General features: G+C 43.3%; 1 protein-coding gene across 5 annotated transcripts in view; it reads right to left on the bottom strand.

Moving 5' to 3' along the window:
* Positions 1-1,188: 1,188 nt before the first annotated feature.
* LOC124041787 (oxysterol-binding protein-related protein 1-like) overlaps positions 1,189-21,354 on the bottom strand; it is a 40,417-nt gene continuing 20,251 nt past the window's right edge. For 3 of the 5 annotated variants that reach the window (XM_046359808.1, XM_046359811.1, XM_046359809.1), the window contains exons 17-28: positions 18,851-19,067; positions 16,272-16,347; positions 12,651-12,785; positions 12,404-12,501; positions 12,017-12,199; positions 8,250-8,357; positions 7,925-8,014; positions 7,689-7,815; positions 4,558-4,674; positions 4,136-4,259; positions 3,938-4,028; positions 1,189-2,529 (exon numbers count right to left, since the gene is read on the bottom strand). In XM_046359808.1, coding sequence (XP_046215764.1) covers positions 2,427-2,529; positions 3,938-4,028; positions 4,136-4,259; positions 4,558-4,674; positions 7,689-7,815; positions 7,925-8,014; positions 8,250-8,357; positions 12,017-12,199; positions 12,404-12,501; positions 12,651-12,785; positions 16,272-16,347; positions 18,851-19,067 — 1,469 coding nt within the window. In that variant the 3' untranslated portion in view covers positions 1,189-2,426. Of the gene's footprint in view, positions 2,530-3,937; positions 4,029-4,135; positions 4,260-4,557; positions 4,675-7,688; positions 7,816-7,924; positions 8,015-8,249; positions 8,358-12,016; positions 12,200-12,403; positions 12,502-12,650; positions 12,786-16,271; positions 16,348-18,850; positions 19,129-19,253; positions 19,370-21,354 lie in introns of those variants that run through there. The other 2 variants (XM_046359813.1, XM_046359812.1) reach the window with 2 other exon arrangements.

Raw genomic sequence — 21,354 nt, 5'->3', positions numbered from 1 at the left:
CCCACATCCTGATGCTGCCACCACCATACATCACCGTAGGGATGGTACCAGGTTTCCTCCAGACGTTACATTTGGCATTCAGGAAAAAGAGTTCAATCTTGGTTTCATCGGATCAGAGAATTTTGTTTCTCATGGTCTATGTGCCTTTTGGCAAACTCCAAGCGGGCTGTCCATGTGGCTTCCATCTGGCCTTTCCAAATCAATCTCCAATCAATTGAATTTACCACAGGTGGACTCCAAGTTGTAGAAACAGCTCCAGGATGATCAATGTAAACAGGATGCACCTGAGCTCAATTTCAAGTCTCATAGCAAACGGTCTGAATACTTATGTAAATAAGTATGCATTTTTAATACATTTGCAAAATATAGTTTTTAAATGATGTTTTTGCTTTGTCCTTATGGGGTGTAGATTGCTGAGATATATATATTTAATCCATTTTAGAATAAAATGGTGCACCGTACACACTACCCTCTTTTATGCCTTGCGGTCAGATGCCAAGCAGTTGCCATACCAAGCGGTGATGTAGCCAGTCAAGATGCTCTCAATGGTGCAGCTGTAGAACTTGTGGATGTTCTGAGGGACCATGGCAAATTTTTTCAGGCTCCTGAAGGCGAAGAGACTTTGTTGTGCCTTCTTCACGACTGTGTTGGTGTGTGTGGACCATGTTAATTCCTTAGTGATGTGGACACCGAGGAACTCTAATGTCTCGACTTGCTCCACTACAGCCCCGTCGATGTGGATAGGGGTGTACTCTGCCTTCCGTTTCCTGTAGTCCACGATCAGCTCCTTTGTCTTGCTGACATTGAGGGTAAGGCTGTTGTCCTGGCACCACGCTACCAGGTCACTGACCTCCTGTCTCATCATCATTGGTGATCAGGTGAGTGAACAGGGAGTACAGGGGAGGACTGTGCAAGCACTCACGAGGCCCCCTCGTGTTGAGGGTCATCTTGGTGGATGTGCTGTTGCCTACCCCTCACCACCTGGGGACGGCCTGTCAGGAAGTCCAGGATCAAGTTGCTTAACATTAGAGATTGCGCACCAGCTGCTGTTAACAAAGACACACCTCCGCCCTAGCCTTACCCACATGAGGAATCACTAGGCCTACCTCCAGTCCACAACTTACATAATGCTACAAGGATGCACAGTGAGTGAGGGTGGTGGCAATAAGAAACAGGACACAAACACCCTAAGGTAACATTACGTTTTTATTTAGCAACAATAGAAATGATCTTTATTCTGTAATGTGCTATACACAAAGGGAGAGTAGCCTCTAGGAAAAAACGTGCATTCAGAGGGGGCGACAGGCCCAGTCTACTGTACGGTCCTACCTACCTACCAACTTACAGAGGTTACAGCAGCAGCTGTTCACAACCAGGGAAATGAATATTATGCCGTGCATGAGTGTGTTGAACAGTGTCCGTCTCCCACATGGCACCCTATTCCCCCCATAGGGCTCAAGTCAAAGGTAGTGTGCCATGTAGGAAATAGGGTGTCATTTGGAAACAGCCTTACTGTGTGTGTCTGTGGGTGTAGTGCAGCTAATGCTTGCATAGTCAAAGTGGTGCATGTGCCATATGTGTATTCAGTGTGTGAGGGCTACCTCTCAGAATATCCTGAATGACATTTTTACGACAGAGGAAACTTTTGCATACATATAAATATATCTTCATATAGAGCCAAGTGGTCAAACTTGGATTGAATAAGTTTATCTCAAGCATCATTGAAGAAAGCCTTACTTGTACAGTAGTTATTCTCCTCTATACATCTTCAATTCATAAAGAACTTCATTGTATTACAGCTCAGGAGAACAGAAGACCTCTATCCAATAATATGTACAAACATGTATAATCTTCCCAGGCATAGTTAGAGGTGGAAGCAGATAAAATGTGTCATAATGACAGCTTAGTTTGGTAGCCTATAGCAGAGACCGCAGGAAGTTGGAACACGCCTATTTCACACACTATGTGAAAGCTCTATTTTTCCACAAATTGATACTGTATCAGAAGGATAATGTAGCTGCACACATTCGTAAGTAATAGCACTGGGCGCAACGTGTTTCTGACAGGAAAAACATTTCTGAAGACATACTGCATTCAATTCACGCCGTTCAAAACACTCCCATTTGTTAAAATGAACGGCAGGTTACACCCTATAGTTTTATTATAATTCTATACACTAGTCAATGACCATAGCTTACTTGCTCATGAGGACTTCACCCTTGTGCTTTGAGTGAGACATCGGCTGCGATACGAGATAACATTTGGGGACTACTGAATGGTTGTTGCCTTTGCCGTCAGTCAATTCCCAATAATAGCCTTACCATATATAGGACCAGAGCAGGTTAGGGACTTGAAGTGCCAACCTGAATATGAAAAACAGCAGAGACAGTTGAGATGAGTACAGATAGAGATGTGCGTCTTGTAGGTCAGTAAATATCAGGCAGCAGGGAGTAGTTCCGTTCCCAGTAGCCATTGGAGTAGAGCCAGTCCTGAGCTTTGATGTGGGGGTTGGAGCCTTGGTGGAACCACCTATACGAGAGGAACGAGAGGAACCGAGTCAGATAAACTTAGAAATGAGTGTTCAGGCACAGATGTATCCAGACACAGGCACGCGTGTTTGACATGATTGTGATAAATACAAAGCCACACAAACAGAACACAGTACAGTTGACTCCTGATACAAACCAAGATTCCATTGAAAATGTTATTTTTTCTCTATATAGCTTAGGTCTTTCGTGAATTCATGCAAACTATAGCATGCAAATATCCAGGTAAGGTGAATTTCACTGCAATTATTTGAGCTTTTTCGATATGTACTTATCATGAGTCAACTGTACTCAGGTTGTACAGGTGTATGATCAGTGTTTAAATCAATGCATTGCTGCCGTTCCAAAGCGGTCTTGAGGAAGCCGGTATAGGGCAGCACTCAAACAGTGAACCACAACCAAAAGCCACAGCAGACAAGCAGAGCCAAACCTGGGGCCAAGAGCTGGGTTCCTTCTCAATGACAACACAGGGCAAGAGCATAACATAGCACAGGATGACACAAATGGGTGACAATTAGCAAAGCAGATCAGCACAAGCGCTAGCATACATCCAATGAGAGTAGTGTTGAAATGTTGTTTTTTTGTGTTATTTTTCAATGATTTAACCAACATCTGTTCAATTATTTGAATTCCATTTAGAACATTTTTTGCTCAGTTTCCCCGGAGATAAATAAGATCAAGCCTGAACTGTGTGATGTAGTAGGGAGTTGTAGTTTCCAACAGGCCGATATTCTATATAGTTTAGCACAGAAAATGTGGTAATTAACTACAATGACCATAATCCATACTTGTCGCGCCTACTTGTCTGGTCTGCAGGGTTTTTCTACACCTGCTATGTTAGGTTAGTGTGGGATGTGTGGGGCAGTGTGGGGCAGAAACGGAGAGAGAAGAGACAGAAGAATGCAAGATCGAGAGGGACAGCGAGCAGTTGCTTAGTGGGGTCTCTCTACCTGAAAGTAATGTACATGATCTAAGTGACTGATAGTTGGTTTTCAGCAGTCATAACAGTATGCCTTATTTAATGTACTTTGAAGCATTAATAAAATAGTGATTTTGTCAGATAGCGTAGGCAGCAGCTCATTAGAGATGAGATGAAGACTAGTCATCAAATAAAACTATGTAACGTAATATACACAACAACTGAAATGTTTTATTAAAGTAAAGTCAATGGGGCTTTTTAATTGTTTATTCTGTGTTACAGCATTCAACCCACATAATGCATAGTGCATTTATTGTCAAATAAATTAGAATCGAAACCCAAAATTGTAAGCCGTGATCATTTTTTAAATAATCGAATGGAAACCGAACCGACCTCAAAAAGCACTAATTGTTCAGCACAGCAGAATCAGAGGGGAGTTTCATGGGGGAAGAGAGAAGACCCAATCACTCACCTTGTTTTCCATTCCTCTGTTGATTTGGAGCGATTTTTCCGGGCCAGTCTTTGTTTCTCCTCTACCCTCTTCTTCTCTGCACTTGCCAAATCTGAGAAACACAGAAATATTTCAATGTATCAAAATATTTAGATTCATTGACACCAGATGTGGATCATTGACAAAAACACAATGCTCTATATAACTATATCACCATACCTATGTCCCCTTTCTCCATGGCTCTGATGTCAGGTCTGAGCCGACAGTCTGTGGGGGGCAGGACCCCCTTCATGCCCCCCTCCAGCTCATTCAGCTGCATGGCAAACGTGGAGAAGGCGTAGAACTACCAAAGAGAGAGAGAGAGGGGGAAGGGCCTACAAATCAATGACTGACAACCAGTTCAGTCACTCCAGAAGGCTAAAAATGTCAACAGTAAATCCCAGATTTCTGCCTCTTAGTAATTCCTCCAATACAGTACTCTCTCATCCCTGTGATCCCTGCAGTTGTCTGGTCGGGGAGCTATCCTCCAGACCTGCTTTCCTCCCCTTCCGCCCTAGCCTCACCCAACCCCCTGCCTCCCCTCGACCCCCTGCCTCCCCTCGACCCCCTGCCTCCCCTCGACCCCCTGCCTCCCCTCTCACCTCTGCAGAGTTGTCTGGTCGGGGGACTATCCTCCAGATGAGCTCACTTCCTGGGATGACCTGGACCGTGTCTCCATCAGGCAGGGGCATCTCCTCTGGCTCTTCGTCTACACTGGTCTGGAGGGACAGACAGGGGGACACGCAATCTCCAAACAGGTATGCAACTACAATAGCTACTTGGGTCATATCAAGGGTCCTCACTCCAAAACGAGTGTAATGGTAGCTTAAATAAATAAAATCAAATGTTATTTGTCACATGCACCGAATACAACAGATGCAACAATGCAGTTAAGGAAAATACACCCCCCCCCCAAAAAGGAAAAGTAACAAATAATTAAAGAGTAGCAGTAAAATAACAATAGCGAGACTATATACTGGGGGTACCAGTACAGAGTCAATGTGTGGGGTCGACGGTTAGTTAAGGTAATTGAGGTGATATGTACATGTAGGTAGAGTTATTAAAGTGACTATGCATAGATAATAACAGAGAGCAGCGTAAGAGAAGGGCAATGCAAATAGTCTGGGTAGCCACTTGATTAGATGTTGAGGAGTCTTGTGGCTTGGGGGTAGAAGCTGTTTAGAAGCCTCTTGGACCTAGACTTGGCGCTCCGGTACTGCTTGCCGTGCGGTAGCAGCGAGAACAGTCTATGACTAGGGTAGCTGGAGTCTTTGACAATTTTTAGAGCCTTCCTCTGACACCGCCTGGTATAGAGGTCCTGGATGGCAGGAAGCTTGGCCCCAGTGATGTACTGGGCCGTACACACTACCTTCTGTAGTGCCTTTGTGTCAGAGGCTAAGCAGCTGCCATACCAGGCAGTGATGCACCCCGTCAGGATGCTCTTGATGGTGCAGCTGTAGAACCTTTTGAAGATCTGAGGACCCATGACAAGTCTTTTCAGTCTCCTGAGGGGGAATAGGTTTTGTTGTGCCCTCTTCACAACTGTCTTGGTGTGCTTTGACCATGTTAGTTTGTTGGTGATGTGGACGCCATGGAACTGAAAGCTCTCAACCTGCTCCACTGCAGCCCCATCGATGAGAATGGGGGTGTGCTCTGTCCTCCTTTTCCTGTAGTCCAAAATCATCTCATTTGTCTTGATCACGTTGAGGGAGAGGTTGTTGTCCTGGCAATACATGGCCAGGTCTCTGACCTCCTCCCTATAGGCTGTCTCGTTGATCAGGCCTACCACTGTTGTGTCATCGGCAAATTTAATGATGATGTTGTCGTGCAATCATGAGTGAACAGGGAGTACAGGAGGGGACTGAGCACACACCCCTGGGGAGCTCCAGTGTTGAGGATCAGCGTGGCAGATGTGTTGCTACCTACTCTCACCACCTGGGGGCGGCCCGTCAGGAAGTCCTGTATCCAGTTACAGAGGGAGGTGTTTAGTCCCAGGGTCCTTAGCTTAGTGATGAGCTTTGAGGGCACTATGGTATTGAAAGCTGAGCTGTAGTCAATGAATAGCATTCTCACATAGGTGTTCCTTTTGTCCAGGTGTGAAACGGCAGTGTGGAGTATCTGTTGGAGGTATGCAAATTGGAGTGGGTCTAGGGTTTCTGGGATAATGGTGTTGATGTGACCCATGACCAGCCTTTCAAAGCACTTCATGGCTACAGGCATGAGTGCTACGTGTCGGTAGTCATTTAGGCAAGTTACCTTAGTGTTCTTGGGTACAGGACTATGGTGGTCTGCTTGAAACATAGAATTAGGAGGATAGAACTATGCTCAGGTTAGATATCGTGCACCAGCTGTTGTTTACAAATATACATAGACCGCCACTCCTTGTCTTACCAGAGGCTGCTGTTCTATCCTGCCGGTAGAGTGTATAACCACCAGCTGTATGTTATTAATGTCTTTGTTCAGCCATGGCTCAGTGAAACATAAGATACAGTTTTTAATGTCCCGTTGGTAGGATATACGTGCTTTTAGTTCGTCCATTTTATTATCCAGTGATTGTACGTTGGCCAATAGTACCGATGGCAACAGCAGATTAGACACTCGTCGCCTAATCCTCAAGGCACCTCGATCTCCTTCTGCGAAACCTCCGTCTCTTTCTCCTGCAAATGACGGGGATGAGGTCCTGTTCAGGTGTCTCTAGTAAATCTCTCTCGTCCATCTCATTAAAGAAAAAAATCTTCGTCCAGTTCGTGGTGAGTAATCGCTGTTCTGATGTCCAGAAGTTATTTTCGGTCATAAGAGATGGTAGCAGCAACATTATGTACAAAATAAGTTACAAACAATGCGAAAAAACGAACAAAATAGCACGGTTGGTGAAGAGCCCATAAAACGGCAGCCATCCCCTCCGGCGCCATTATCGTCACTCGTCACTCATCCATAAGCATGGAGCAAAATTTGACATTTTGTGCTCCATGTTCATGGTGCGAAAGCGTGCAACATTTTCCAGGCTACTATTTATGTATTGCTCAGTTTACTAAACTCTAGTCAAATAACCACCTCATGATCATACACTTTGTTGAGGAAATGTTTCTAATTAAATCATGATGCCAGATTAAAATGAGGTTCATTTCATTTTTGCACCGAACACACTGCTTTAGGGAAAACACTAAGGGGATGTGGCAAACCGATATTAATTTCAAATTGGTTAGATGAGGGTTAGGGTTAAGGTTAGGGGTGTGGTTAAGTTAAGGATCAGTTAGAGATTTTGTCTATGGGCAGCAGGTAGCCTAGTGGTTAGAGCGTTGGACTAGTAACCGAAAGGTTGCAAGATCGAATCCTCGAGCTGAAAAGGTAGTTAGCCCACTGTTCCTAGGCAGTCATTGAAAATAAGAATTTGTTCTGAACTGACTTGCCTAGTTAAATAAAGATGAAATAAATAAAAAATAGATTTTGTCTAGTCATTTTCATGGTGCGAAAGCGTGCAACATTTGACGTGCTGGTCAGAAAAGTTCCCTTAGTCTCTCCCTTGCTTTTGCACCACAAACATCTTTGCCCTTAATTGGCTTATTGAGTAATACTTTTATCACTGCATTATCATCTGATCTCATGAATAGTACTGAACAGCACTGGACTGGCATGAGGTATAGTACAGCTTATTTTACTCAGCAAGGGATATGATCGTTACATAACCACCCTGGTGGGGCAAGGAATGTTTTTGATTAGTGCACATAAGTACCTGCGTGTTGCTTTTCTTCTCCTCAGAGTTCTTCTTGTCAGATTTCTTGTGAGCATCAAAGGTGGCGGCGTCCACAGTGTATAAGCACTCGGTCCATTTACCATATATGGCGCAGAGCTTCTTTTTGCTGCAAACACACAGTCAAAACGAGCGGTTCGGCTTTTCTGATTGCTAACATACAAATCATCTTGATACAGTAAAACAGTTGGTGGAAAAAAACTGTAACAAACAAGTACCTTTTATCCAGAATATAGCCCTCCACCTTGTGCAGCTCCTTGCCAAACATACCACATGGTTTGAACGTCAGGCTGCATCTCTCGCCGGTCCTGTCACCGAAAGACGAAGCCTTCTAGTTACATATTCTCTTTCACTATTCCCCACAGCCAGACAATGCTTTCAAACAACCACCATTTTGCTGCTCAAGTCTGTCGGCTTAGTAAAGGCAAGTATCTGTCCCAGTTCCGCTACATTGCTCAATCAACTGGATACAAACGTGGATCCAGACCACTGCACACACACATATACACGTGTAGGCACACACAGCGAGGGAGTCTCCCTTACTTGTGGTTGATCACTTCCACATTGCCATACTGCTCGATCCACAGCTGGCCCACGATGATGTTGTGGACACAACAGGTGGGGTTTGTCCAGGTGTATGCTTCATTACATCTGCAGAGAGAGAGAGAGAGCGAACATGTTACAGCAGATAACCGATCTCCAACTACGTCAACTTAGCGATGCCAACTCATACCAAACTACTTCAGAGATTCAAATGTCCTTCAAACTTCAACATTAATTAATTAGTTTCATCCAGGCTTAAGAAAAGATCTCCCAGAATAGCTCTATTGCTAGAATATGCACTACTGTTCATGTTTGGGGTCACTTAGAAGTGTCCTTGTTTTTGAAAGAAAAAATATATATATTTTGTTCATTAAAATAACATCAAATTGATCAGAAATACAGTGTAGACATTTGTGTAGTACACGCTGTGTACTACTCCCTTCACAGAACAGAGCAAACTGGCTAACCAGAATAGAAAGAGGAGTGGGAGGCCCAGGTGCACAACTGAGCAAGAGGCCAAGGAATAATCTTTTATTTAAAATTGGCCAGTCTGAGATATGGCTTTTTCTTTGTAACTGCCTAGAAGGCCAGCATCCCGGAGTCGCCTCTTCTCTGTTGACGTTGAGACTTGTGTTTTGATGGTACTATTTAATGAAGCTGCCAGTTGAGGACTTGACACTCCAATGTACTTGTCATTTACATTTACATTACATTTAAGTCATTTAGCAGACGCTCTTATCCAGAGCGACTTACAAATTGGTGCGTTCACCTTATGACATCCAGTGGAGCAGCCACTTTACAATAGTGCATCTAAATCTTTTAAGGGGGGGGGGTGAGAAGGATTACTTTATCCTATCCTAGGTATTCCTTAAAGAGGTGGGGTTTCAGGTGTCTCCGGAAGGTGGTGATTGACTCCGCTGTCCTGGCGTCGTGAGGGAGTTTGTTCCACCATTGGGGGGGCCAGAGCAGTGAACAGTTTTGACTGGGCTGAGCAGGAACTGTACTTCCTCAGTGGTAGGGAGGCGAGCAGGCCAGAGGTGGATGAACGCAGTGCCCTTGTTTGGGTGTAGGGCCTGATCAGAGCCTGGAGGTACTGAGGTGCCGTTCCCCTCACAGCTCCGTAGGCAAGCACCATGCCCTCTTGCTCAGTTGTGCAGGCCTCCCACTCCTCTTTCTAGTCTGGTTAGAGACCGTTTGCATTGTTGTGAAGGGAGTAGTACACAGCGTTGTACGAGATCTCCAGTTTCTTGGCAATTTCTCACATGGAATAGCCTTCATTTCTCAGAAGACTGACGAGTTTCAGAAGAAAGTTCTTTGTTTCTGGCAATTTTGAGCCTGCAATCAAACCCACAAATGCTGATGCTCCAGATATACAACTAGCCTAAGGCCAGTTTTATTGCTTCTTTAAAATCAGTACAGTTTTCAGCTGTGCTAACATAATTGCAAAATGGTTTTCTAATGATCAATTAGCCTTTTAAAATGATAAACTTGGATTAGCTAACACATCGTGCCATTGGAACACAGGAGTGATGGTTGCTGATAATGGGCCTCTGTACACCTATGTAGATATTCCATTAAAGAAAACAGCCGTTTCCAGCTACAATAGTCATTTAGAAACGTTAACAATGTCTACACTGTATTTCTGATCAATTTGATGTTAATATAAATGGGACAAAAAATATTATTTTCTTTAAAAAACAAGGACACTTCTAAGTGACCCCAAACGGTAGTGTATGTATTGCTATATTTACTAGGAGATAAAGGCCAAATCAAGGAAACTCCAAGGCAAACTCTCAGGGAGGGAAAGCTATACTGAACAAAAATGTGAAAAACGCAACATGCAAACAGTTTCACTGAGTTACAGTTCATATAAGGAAATCAGTAAATGTTTATAAATTCATTAGGCCCTAATCTATGGATTTCACATGAATGGAATACAGATCTGCATCTGTTGGTCACAGATACCTTTAAAAAAAGTCAGGGCGTGGATCAGAAACCCAGTCAGTATCTGGTTTGACCAACATTTGCCTCCTACAGCGTGACACATCTCTTTCGCATAGAGTTGATCAGGCTGTTGTTTGTGGCCTGTGGAACGTTGTCTCACTCCTCTTCAATGGCTGTGAGAAGTTTCTGGATATTGGCGGGAACTAGAACATGTTGTCGTACACGTTGATCCAGAGCATCCCAAACACGTTCAATGGGTGACATGTCTGGTGAGTATTGGGGCCATGGAAGAACTGGGACATTTTCAGCTTCCAGGAATTGTGTACAGATCCTTTCGACATGGAGCTGTGCATTATCATGCTGAAACATGGAGCTGTGCATTATCATGCTGAAACATGGGGCCGTGCATTATCACGCGGACACATGGAGCTGTGCATTATCATGCTGAATCGTGGAGCTGTGCATTATGCTGGCACATGGGACCGTGCATTATCATGCTGACACATGGAGCTGTGCATTATCATGCTGACACATGGAGCTGTGCATTATCATGCTGACACATGGAGCTGTACATTATCATGCTGACACATGGAGCTGTACATTATCATGCTGAATCATGGGGCCGTGCATGATCACGCTGACACATGGGGCCGTGCATGATCACGCTGACACATGGAGCTGTGCATGATCATGCTGACACATGGAGCTGTGCATTATCATGCTGACACATGGAGCTGTGCATTATCATGCTGACACATGGAGCAGTGCATTATCATGCTGAATCATGGGGCCGTGCATTATCATGCTGACACATGGAGCCGTGCATTATCATGCTGACACATGGAGCCGTGCATTATCATGCTGACACATGGAGCCGTGCATTATCATGCTGAATCATGGAGCCGTACATTATCATGCTGAATCATGGGGCCGTGCATTATCATGCTGACACATGGAGCTGTGTATTATCATGCTGACACATGGAGCTGTGCATTATCATGCTGACACATGGAGCTGTGCATTATCATGCTGACACATGGAGCTGTGCATTATCATGCTGACACATGGAGCTGTGCATTATCATGCTGACACATGGAGCTGTACATTATCATGCTGAATCATGGAGCTGTGCATTATCACGCTGGATCATGGGGCCGTGCATTATCATGCTGACACATGGGGCCGTGCATTATCATGCTGACACATGGGGCCGTGCATTATCATGCTGACACATGGAGTTGTACATGATCATGCTGAAAAATGAGATGACAGCAGATGAATGGCACGACAATGGGCCTCAGCATCTCGTCACAAAGCAATTGTGTTCGTTGTTTGTAACTTATGCCTGCCAAATTCTAAACAACGACATTGGAGGCGGCTTCTGGTAGAGAAATTAACATTAAATGATCTGCCAACAGCTCTGGTGGACATTCCTGCAGTTATCATGCCAATTTTACACTTGTTCAAGACCTGAGACATCTGTGGCATTGTGCTGTGACAAAACTGCACATTTCAGAGTGGCCTTTTATTGTCCCCAGCATAAGGTGCCCCAGTGTAATGATCATGCCATTTAATCAGCTTCTTGATATGCCACACCTGTCTGGTGGATGCATTATCTTGGCAAAGGAGAAATGCTCATTAAAAGGGATGTTAACACATTTGTGCAAAACAATTTAGAGAAATAAGCTTTTTGTGCATATGGAACATTTCTGAAGTATTTTATTTCAGCTCATGAAACAGGGGACCAACACATTACATGTTGGGTTTATATTTTTGTTCAGTGTACATGTACACTGTGGAGGAAATCTCAGCTGCAGACTTACTTGGGCAGCTCCAGGGTGATGATGCCTTTAGGCTCTGCCTCCACGCTCTTTCCCCAGAACTTGAGTTTGGGGTAGATGGAGCCGTGGAACAGGAAGTCCTCCTGCAGACCCTCTGCGTGGAAGGCACTGACGGGGGGGTGGTGGCTCACCTGCTCAGACATCCACCTGAACCCTAGGTCCTCTCTGAGGGGACAGGAGGGAGGGGGTTAATGGTACATACTTAGCCATCACCTTCCATCTTCAGATGTCTTGAGACATCTGACTTAAGGATTCAAATGTATTCTGGTGACGTCTTGAGTCAAACTAGTACCACTAGTAGTAACCACCATCTCACAACACATACAGAACAGTTAACCTAAACATCAACCACAGTAATATATGTCTAACCTGATTAGCTCATAAGTTTCTCCTAGAAGTGGATTGAAGGGTTTTCCAGTCCTCTCCCACTGTGATGCTACAGCAGACACAGCAAATGCTGCCACACACTGAAACCATCATAGATTAACAGAAATGTGTAACGTCAGAAGCTGTCCATGAACACAGCCAAAAGAGTATATACTACAGCGGTGATTGTGAGTGAAAACTCACGCGCATGTCTATACGAGAGAGGATGATGAAGACGTGCGCAAAATACCTTCATCCTCTCCATGGAGTCTGTGGCAGCGTTAGCCTGGTGGATGAGATATGTGTGCTCCATGTACTCTGTCAGCCGCTGAAGAAAACTCAGGGGCTCGTTGAAGATTACTGGCATGGCTATCTTAGACAGCTCCTGGGAGAGGAGAGAAAAAGAGGAGACAAGTCATAGAGAGAGAGAGGTAAGGAAACACACAAGCACAAGAAGTTCATCCACAGCCCAGACAGACATACCTGTATTATATTATACAGTAATATCAGACAATGACAGGACATTGGTAATAGAGTGGAAGTCCCTATAAAGCTCACATAATTGTGTTTCAATGACAGAGATGTGATATAACATCAGCAATAAGCTCTAGTCTAGATCCCAGTCCGGAACACTGTTTGACACCCGTACCGACTGGTCTCTGGAGTGTCAGTAAAAAGGCCCACATTTCAGTAGCAACTCTCGGTTAAAACAATGGTTTGCCATGGATCTAACTCATTTAACCCCACAGAGTACACACACATAGTTATGGTAGTTTCTCCATTGCCATTAGTGTCTGCCCTTACACCAGGGCTTTGTCCCAAATGGCACCCCATTTCCTATGTAGAGCACTACTTTTTACCAGGGCCCATTAGGGCTCTGGTCAAGGGGCCCTAGTCAAAGTATTGCACATGATGTGGTTCCACCAATTTGGTGCCTCAACAACAAAACAAAAAAACATTTCATAAAGAGCACATTAAACTTCATAAAAACATGTTTTCCCTTCCCATAAAAAATGACTATAGTAAGTGCCTATTAAGTGCCAAATAAAGTAACAGGGTTGACGATTTAATCTTAAAAATCAGCCATAAATCCCCTTTTGAGATGGGGAATGGAAGCTTGTTGTGTGCAACAGGGACTGAATGCAAAATTCTAAAAACATTTCAGGGTTGACGTGCTGTGCTCGACCCAGTCAGTTTTCCACCACAAAATGGCCAAAAAGAGAAGAACCAGTTCGCCTGATTTTACACTACGATTTACAGTGCCGTGCGAAAGTATTCGGCCCCCTTGAACTTTGCGACCTTTTGCCACATTTCAGGCTTCAAACAAAGATATAAAACTGTATTTTTTTGTGAAGAATCAACAACAAGTGGGACACAATCATGAAGTGGAACGACATTTATTGGATATTTCAAACTTTTTAACAAATCAAAAACTGAAAAATTGGGCGTGCAAAACTATTCAGTCCCTTTACTTTCAGTGCAGCAAACTCTCTCCAGAAATTCAGTGAGGATCTCTGAATGATCCAATGTTGACCTAAATGACTAATGATGATAAATACAATCCACCTGTGTGTAATCAAGTCTCCACATAAATGCACCTGCACTGTTATAGTCTCAGAGGTCCGTTAAAAGCGCAGAGAGCATCATGAAGAACAAGGAACACACCAGGCAGATCCGAGATACTGTTGTGAAGAAGTTTAAAGCCGGATTTGGATACAAAAAGATTTCCCAAGCTGTAATCATCCCAAGGAGCACTGTGCAAGCGATAATATTGAAATGGAAGGAGTATCAGACCACTGCAAATCTACCAAGACCTGGCCGTCCCTCTAAACTTTCAGCTCATACAAGGAGAAGACTGATCAGAAATGCAGCCAAGAGGCCCATAATCACTCTGGATGAACTGCAGAGATCTACAGCTGAGGTGGGAGACTCTGTCCATAGGACAACAATCAGTCGTATATTGCACAAATCTGGCATTTATGGAAGAGTGGCAAGAAGAAAGCCATTTCTTAAAGATATCCAGAAAAAGTGTCGTTTAAAGTTTGCCACAAGCCACCTGGGAGACACACCAAACATGTGGAAGAAGGTGCTCTGGTCAGATGAAACCAAAATTGAACTTTTTCAATTTCACTGTCAAACATGGTGGTGGCAGCATCATGGTTTGGGCCTGCTTTTCTTCAGCAGGGACAGGGAAGATGGTTAAAATTGATGGGAAGATGGATGGAGCCAAATACAGGACCATTCTGGAAGAGAACCTGATGGAGTCTGCAAAAGACCTGAGACTGGGACGGAGATTTGTCTTCCAACAAGACAATGATCCAAAACATAAAGCAAAATCTACAATGGAATGGTTCAAAAATAAAACATATACAGGTGTTAGAATGGCCAAGTCAAAGTCCAGACCTGAATCCAATCGAGAATCTGTGGAAAGAACTGAAAACTGCTGTTCACAAATGCTTTTCATCCAACCTAACTGAGCTCGAGCTGATTTGCAAGGAGGAATGGGAAACAATGTCAGTCTCTCGATGTGCAAAACTGATAGAGACATACCCCAAGCGACTTACAGCTGTAATCGCAGCAAAAGGTGGCGCTACAAAGTATTAACTTAAGGGGGCTGAATAATTTTGCATGCCCAATTTTTCAGTTTTTGATTTGTTGAAAAAGTTTGAAATATCCAATAAATGTTGTTCCACTTCATGATTGTGTCCCACTTGTTGATTCTTCACAAAATAAATACAGTTTTATATCTTTATGTTTGAAGCCTGAAATGTGGCAGAAGGTCGCAAAGTTCAAGGGGGCCGAATACTTTCGCAAAGCACTGTATTTGACTATTAGATGTTCAATGTTTCATTCAAAAAAAATATTTAAAAGAGAAATGAGGGACAGATGTAAATGATTCACTAATCACATGAAATAAATAATCATCTTCAGAAATGACTGACAAAGCAACAAAATAACTAGGGCTTTACAATGATGGTGGCACTTTAGCATGTCTTTATTCATATTTTAAAATCAGATGGATTTAATTCTCCATATGGTCTACGGCATTTAATTTAATATAACCGGCTTTTAAAATGCAATATTGGTGCACAATTTCTTTTCAAAATATCAAAGGGATGCAAAAGACACTCTTTTTGTGGAACAACCACCCTACATAGAGAATAGGTTGCTATTTGAGCCACAGATGGGAATCATTACACCGCTTTAATTAGAGGAAGTACAGAAAGTGTAGAGCTTATATCATCCAATTAAAAATCATCCAGGAAGTGGAAAAAGGGGATTAGGATCCCTACAGACCACTACTGATGACAGGGTCTTTCACATCATAGACCTGTGCTTAGATAGTCACAAATATATACTATAACAAGGCAAGTAAATCTCTCCATAGCTACAGTAACTCATTAGGCGGTAAGTCGGCCCAAGGACACTCAGGTCAGCAGTATTTCCCACTAACACAGCACAAATCCACATTAAAGAAGTGGCAGATTGAACAAAGTATAAAGAGAAAATACATAGGGGGAAAAAACAGCAGAAAATACATCTATCCCGTGTGGTTTAGTTGGTAGAGCCATTGTTCTTGCAACGCCGGGGTTGTGGGGTTGATTCCCATGGGGGACCAGCACGCATCAGCTAAATGACAAATGTAAATGTAATGTTTGTGGCTGAATTCTTGGCAGACAGAGAGAAAGGCATGTTTGCTCACTGTTAGCTTTCAACATTTGTGTGTGTATGGGGGGGGGTGCAGGAAACAGTGAACTAACATCCCTGTCTTTCTTTGCCCAGCCAGGTTCATTTTCATCCAGCTCCTGTGCCTTTGGGTTGTGCCAATGCAGTACCCTTCTTTAAATGAATACTGAGTGTGAATTCTCACCATGCCGATGCATTTCTTCAGGATGCTCCAGACGCTGACGTCATTCCTGGAGAACATGGGCGCGGGCAAAGACGTTCTGTCGAATAGAAAAGAAACAATTAGGTCAGATCTGAATGGGGTGATCCCACTGAATATATATGGATGCAGACATGGTCCCAGAGAATGAGAGCTAAAAAAAACAAAAAAACAGGGACTTTGGTGACAGAGTAATTAATGAGGGGTTTAAGCCAGATTCTCTTACAGTATATATATATATATACTTTATTTATAGATAAGGCACGGCTCTCTTCCTCCTACGTCTCAACAATGCTCTAAGGCGAGGCTATCATTAAATCAGATAGTAAGTATCATGTTGTTGGTGAGGCGTGTTTACTTTCTAAGTATTTGCAATTAAGCAAGTACCCTTGGTTTTGTGTGATGCTCCTGGCCATATTTGTTCATGGAGAGGAACTATGTTTGGAATAGACAAAAGTAAGCCATTGTTTAGTTATGCAGAGAGTACAGCTGTACATGAACATCAGTGATGGCTTGACCTACTATTTCGAAACGGAGTAACCTGACAGCTAATTAGCCAACTGTAGCTGCTGCGGTCAAGCCTCAGGCAACGCCCATGAATGATTGGGAGAGTGTTTGCATGTTCCCGTCGGTGTTTGTGTGTGCATTGTGGCCCGCCCGTGGACCAGGTGTGCATGCCTCAGGGAAGGCGGCGTGTTTACTTAGCGATAAGCAGTGAAGCAGCTACACACAGCAGGAGAGGAAAGAGGAGGCCTGTGGGGCTAAATCCTAACCCTTCTCTCTTAACAGTGGAATGAGCAGGCCAATGGAGCATGGTGGAGCAGTACTTCTGCCAGCTCCACAACACGCCATAACCTGTTACGCTAAAGCAACTGATTCGTACTTTAACTCGCTACGCTTACTCACTCTACAGCTTCATTCAGTTCCCATAGACATATACATTTTCGCTTGACTCAAACCAAGCCTTACAACACATAATCAAGGATTTATCGTACGCTTCTGGGATTACAAATTGAGGTATCAACTAAAAAACGAGTTATCTTTAACATACTGAGGTAGACAATGACTGAATCCCATCTCCTTTATGAGAGCATGTCTGACTGCACCATGATTAATAGTGGGCCCACGAGTGTGAAGCACTGTTGATATCAATTAGCTTATTTGGTTGGAGTGAGTCCAGAATCCTGGAAGGAGAATGGGAGCATTCCAAATGGCACCCTATCCTCAATTTAGTGCACTAGGTGAAGAGTGGGCTAAGTTGAACCATTTTGTACATTCAGCATCAAATATAGTATAGTTTCCGGTTTCATTAATCGTATGTACTTGATGCACATGGTATACACCAGCCAACGAAATGCTTACTTGCAGGGTCCTTCTCGACAATGCAACAATAAGAAATAATAAAAGAAAATGAACAAAGTAAATGGCTCAGTAGAATATATATATATATATTTTTTGCATAAGTATAATACAGGAATGTACAATATATAGGCCAATTTTGACATGAGTTTTGGGGAAGGGGGATTAGGGGGAAAGTGTTTCAATTGTTCAGTATTTAGCTATCATAATAAGTCTGGTGCAGAGAATGTAGTATTCTTTCTAACAAAGATATCTACATATATTTCAGGATGTTGTGTATCCCTAGAAATAATCAGAATTCATGTAAAACATTACAGTTTTGAAAACATAGCTTGTCCCAAAAAAAGTGGTCTCTAGGGCATAACTTACACCGGTTATGGGGTAAATTGAGCCACAGGATATTAGGGTAAATTAAACAGCCTTCAAGTGTCTGTACTGATTGAAATATTACTACTTTCTTTTTAAAACATGAAATGACGACCTCTTCCTAAATATTTGGTCAGATGATTTGTTGTGTGTGTGTGGTTTACTAGAAACAAGGGTGCCTCAACTCACTCCTTCGGTTCAACTTACCCCAATCTACATATAGCCAGAGAAGCCATAACTCTGAATGACAGCTATAGCGTATAAACAAGCTCCTCATCAATCTTTCACAACACACACCCCCCTTTCCTCTCACTTAGTATTTTGTGCTCTAAACTGGCAAGCACTAAATTATTCACGGGTCAATTGTTTGGATTAAGAAAGAGAGGGCATGCAACCATCCTCGTCCACAGAAATAAAGTAGACTGACCAATCTTCAAAAAGCCTTCTGCTCTGACCCAGTGTACCAAGCACCAATAAGCCACTAGCCTGCTGAATCTGAATGACATAACTGTGGATGGAAAAACAAGAGAGACCTGTCTATGGGGCTTGGGTGCCCAAACAAACACAGGAATAAAAACCTAGACGTACTGGGGTATATCACATTATATGCCGTTGGCTCTATTGCATACAAAGTCATTTCCTACAAAATGTCACGTGATAAAAACACACATTTCGAAACAAAACAATATAAATAATGATAGAATATACTAGAATAAATTAACCGCACAGTTAAAAGCCTTGCTTTAATAGGAGCTGGAGAAGGGGACAAGAAAATCAAGCAGGAAACCAAGTTGAAAACAAGCAGTTTACATCACATATTAACTGCACCCTGACCACACCTGTGCTTCTTCACTCCGTTGCATTGGGCCTTCTTGTCGCCATGGTTAACCTCCCCAGACATGTCGCAGGCGGCGGCGGGTCCCCTGAGGGTGCTGCTGCTGAACAGAAAGGGCTCTCTCTCCTCTTCCTTCACCTCCCCTTCTTCCTCCTCTTCACACGAGTGTCCGGCCACAGACAGGAAGCCGCTCAGAGAGAGAGAATGCTCGTCGTCGGACTCTGCAGGGGGAGGGGGGTGCCAGGGGCCAGAGACAGAGAGGGAGTCATGTCACCTTTGAGCCTAGCAAAGCAAAGCAAACCAAAACAAAAAACGTTAAATTCTGCAGCCTGCCTTCACACTCCTCCACCCGGTAGTGACTGACAGAACTCCCTCCTCCTCCCTCCCTGCAGCCAGCGAAACCACACCTGGGAGATAGGGTTCCTATGAGGGGCCACAAAGACGTTCCCCTCCCTCTGGGTGCTGTGTCTGCTGTGGTTAGTACAGTACTCTGGCTCCGTCTAACTTAGACTGCATGTAAACCGCTACTAGGGACAACACAGGTAGTAACACCCAGGAAAAAGGGGAGGGGAAACAGAACAAAGAGGAGGAGCTGAGAGACTGAATCATAGAATATTGTATAATAGTTTTGTAGTTCTTTGTGTGAGGCAGGGTCACAGAGCTGATATTACCAATATGTTTTTTTCGGGCATGCTAATAATGCTTTTAATTAAACAATTTAGCCGGCATGATTGGTTATGGGAACAAGCTTCAAAATCTCTCGTAAGTAGAGCAATGGTATGGATAGATGTAGGTCATGTGGCTTCATCCAATAATAACAAACGGACATGATGCATCTTCATTATGTAAACAAGGAAGACTGAAGATGTCTAACGTGCTGGTCGATTTTCTCACTATTACATTGAACGTAAACATGGTATTATAGATTGCAGTAAGCAGGGTATATTTATAAGAGTAGGGGGAGAGAAAGAGCTGACCAGTAGATCACTGTGGATGGATGAATGATGCAACAATCCCAGAGAACCAGGGATCACTCTAAAAATGCACAAACATACTGTATAGCAAAGCAGCATGCTCCTATTTTAGCCAGCATACAGTATCAATCACTACTCTACTGCAAGGCTCTAGGGGATAGGCTACACTGTGCTGGAGAAGCACACTACAGAGTTCGACATCTATTTCAATACTAAAGCACTGTTAGCCAAGCAGAGTAATTACTGTAGCTAACAATTCCATTTAATCTGGTCATATCATATTCTTAAAAGGTTTCACTTAACCAGCTCCTTTTGAATTTTAGAGCCTAGCTACAGCGAGAGACATTTCCGCCTGAAACGAGAGAGAATATTTCAGCCTTAAGAAGAAGCACTTGCTAGCCGTCTCATTAGCCTTGGGATTCATCAGCAGTGGCCATTTTGAGATTGTTACTTCTCTGCAACACTAGTTGTAAGGGCCATTATCCCAACATGGAGACAATTAGCCAGTGTAGCAGGTAGCTGATCGTTGGGTAACCAGCCATGTAACACAGCACTGGGATTGGTCATTAGACAGGAAGACATGGAGGGAGGCTTGGGGTGCCCTGGGGACCTTCTGGGCACCTCAGCCACCCTGTTAGCATGTGTAGTGAATCATGTTCCGTGCACACAGACAGAGACACATGCTGATATTGATTACTGCGTTGTTGGGAAAGATCAAGAATGAAAGGCATTTCACTGTACTTGTGCAAGTGACAAAAACTTGAAAACTAAAAAGGAGATGTTTACGTAAATCTGTTACCAAAAGTTTTTTTTCCATACATTTTTCCAATATTTGTATTTATTTTGCATATACTCTGTAAATTGTTTGAAGCAGTCATTGTGCATAGAGCTGCATGGTTTGTTAAACTTTGAAATCAACGGTTTTTGCTTGGCACACATTTTAAACTGACAAATCGGAGAGCGTGTAATTCCATTACCGTGGAACTTCCCTAGGTCATACATCATTCAGCACACTGCACAATTATCAAGTCAGTCTCTGCCAACTGTATGAAGAAAGAACCATTACCGTGGTACTTCCCTAGGTCATACATCATTCAGCACAATTATCAAGTCAGTCTCTGCCAACTGTATGAAGAAAGAACCATTACCGTGGTACTTCCCTAGGTCATACATCATTCAGCACAATTATCAAGTCAGTCTCTGCCAACTGTATGAAGAAAGAACCATTACCGTGGAATTTCCCTAGGTCATACATCATTCAGCACACTGCACAATTATCAAGTCAGTCTCTGCCAACTGTATGAAGAAAGAACCATTACCGTGGAATTTCCCTAGGTCATACATCATTCAGCACACTGCACAATTATCAAGTCAGTCTCTGCAAACTGTATAAAGAAAGAAGCAAATAAAGAGTGAAATCTTCCTCAGCCTCAGAGGCTTCCGTCTGCTGGAGAGAGATGTGTTGCTGGATCCTGGAGGTGTCTGTGCTGCTGATAAAAATAAACAAGGTGTCTGTAAACCACAGCCTATTCTT

This window comes from Oncorhynchus gorbuscha, linkage group LG08 (genome assembly GCF_021184085.1).
Source record: "Oncorhynchus gorbuscha isolate QuinsamMale2020 ecotype Even-year linkage group LG08, OgorEven_v1.0, whole genome shotgun sequence".
Taxonomy (NCBI): Eukaryota; Metazoa; Chordata; class Actinopteri; order Salmoniformes; family Salmonidae; genus Oncorhynchus; species Oncorhynchus gorbuscha.
This window is presented reverse-complemented; position numbering and strand designations above follow the sequence as displayed.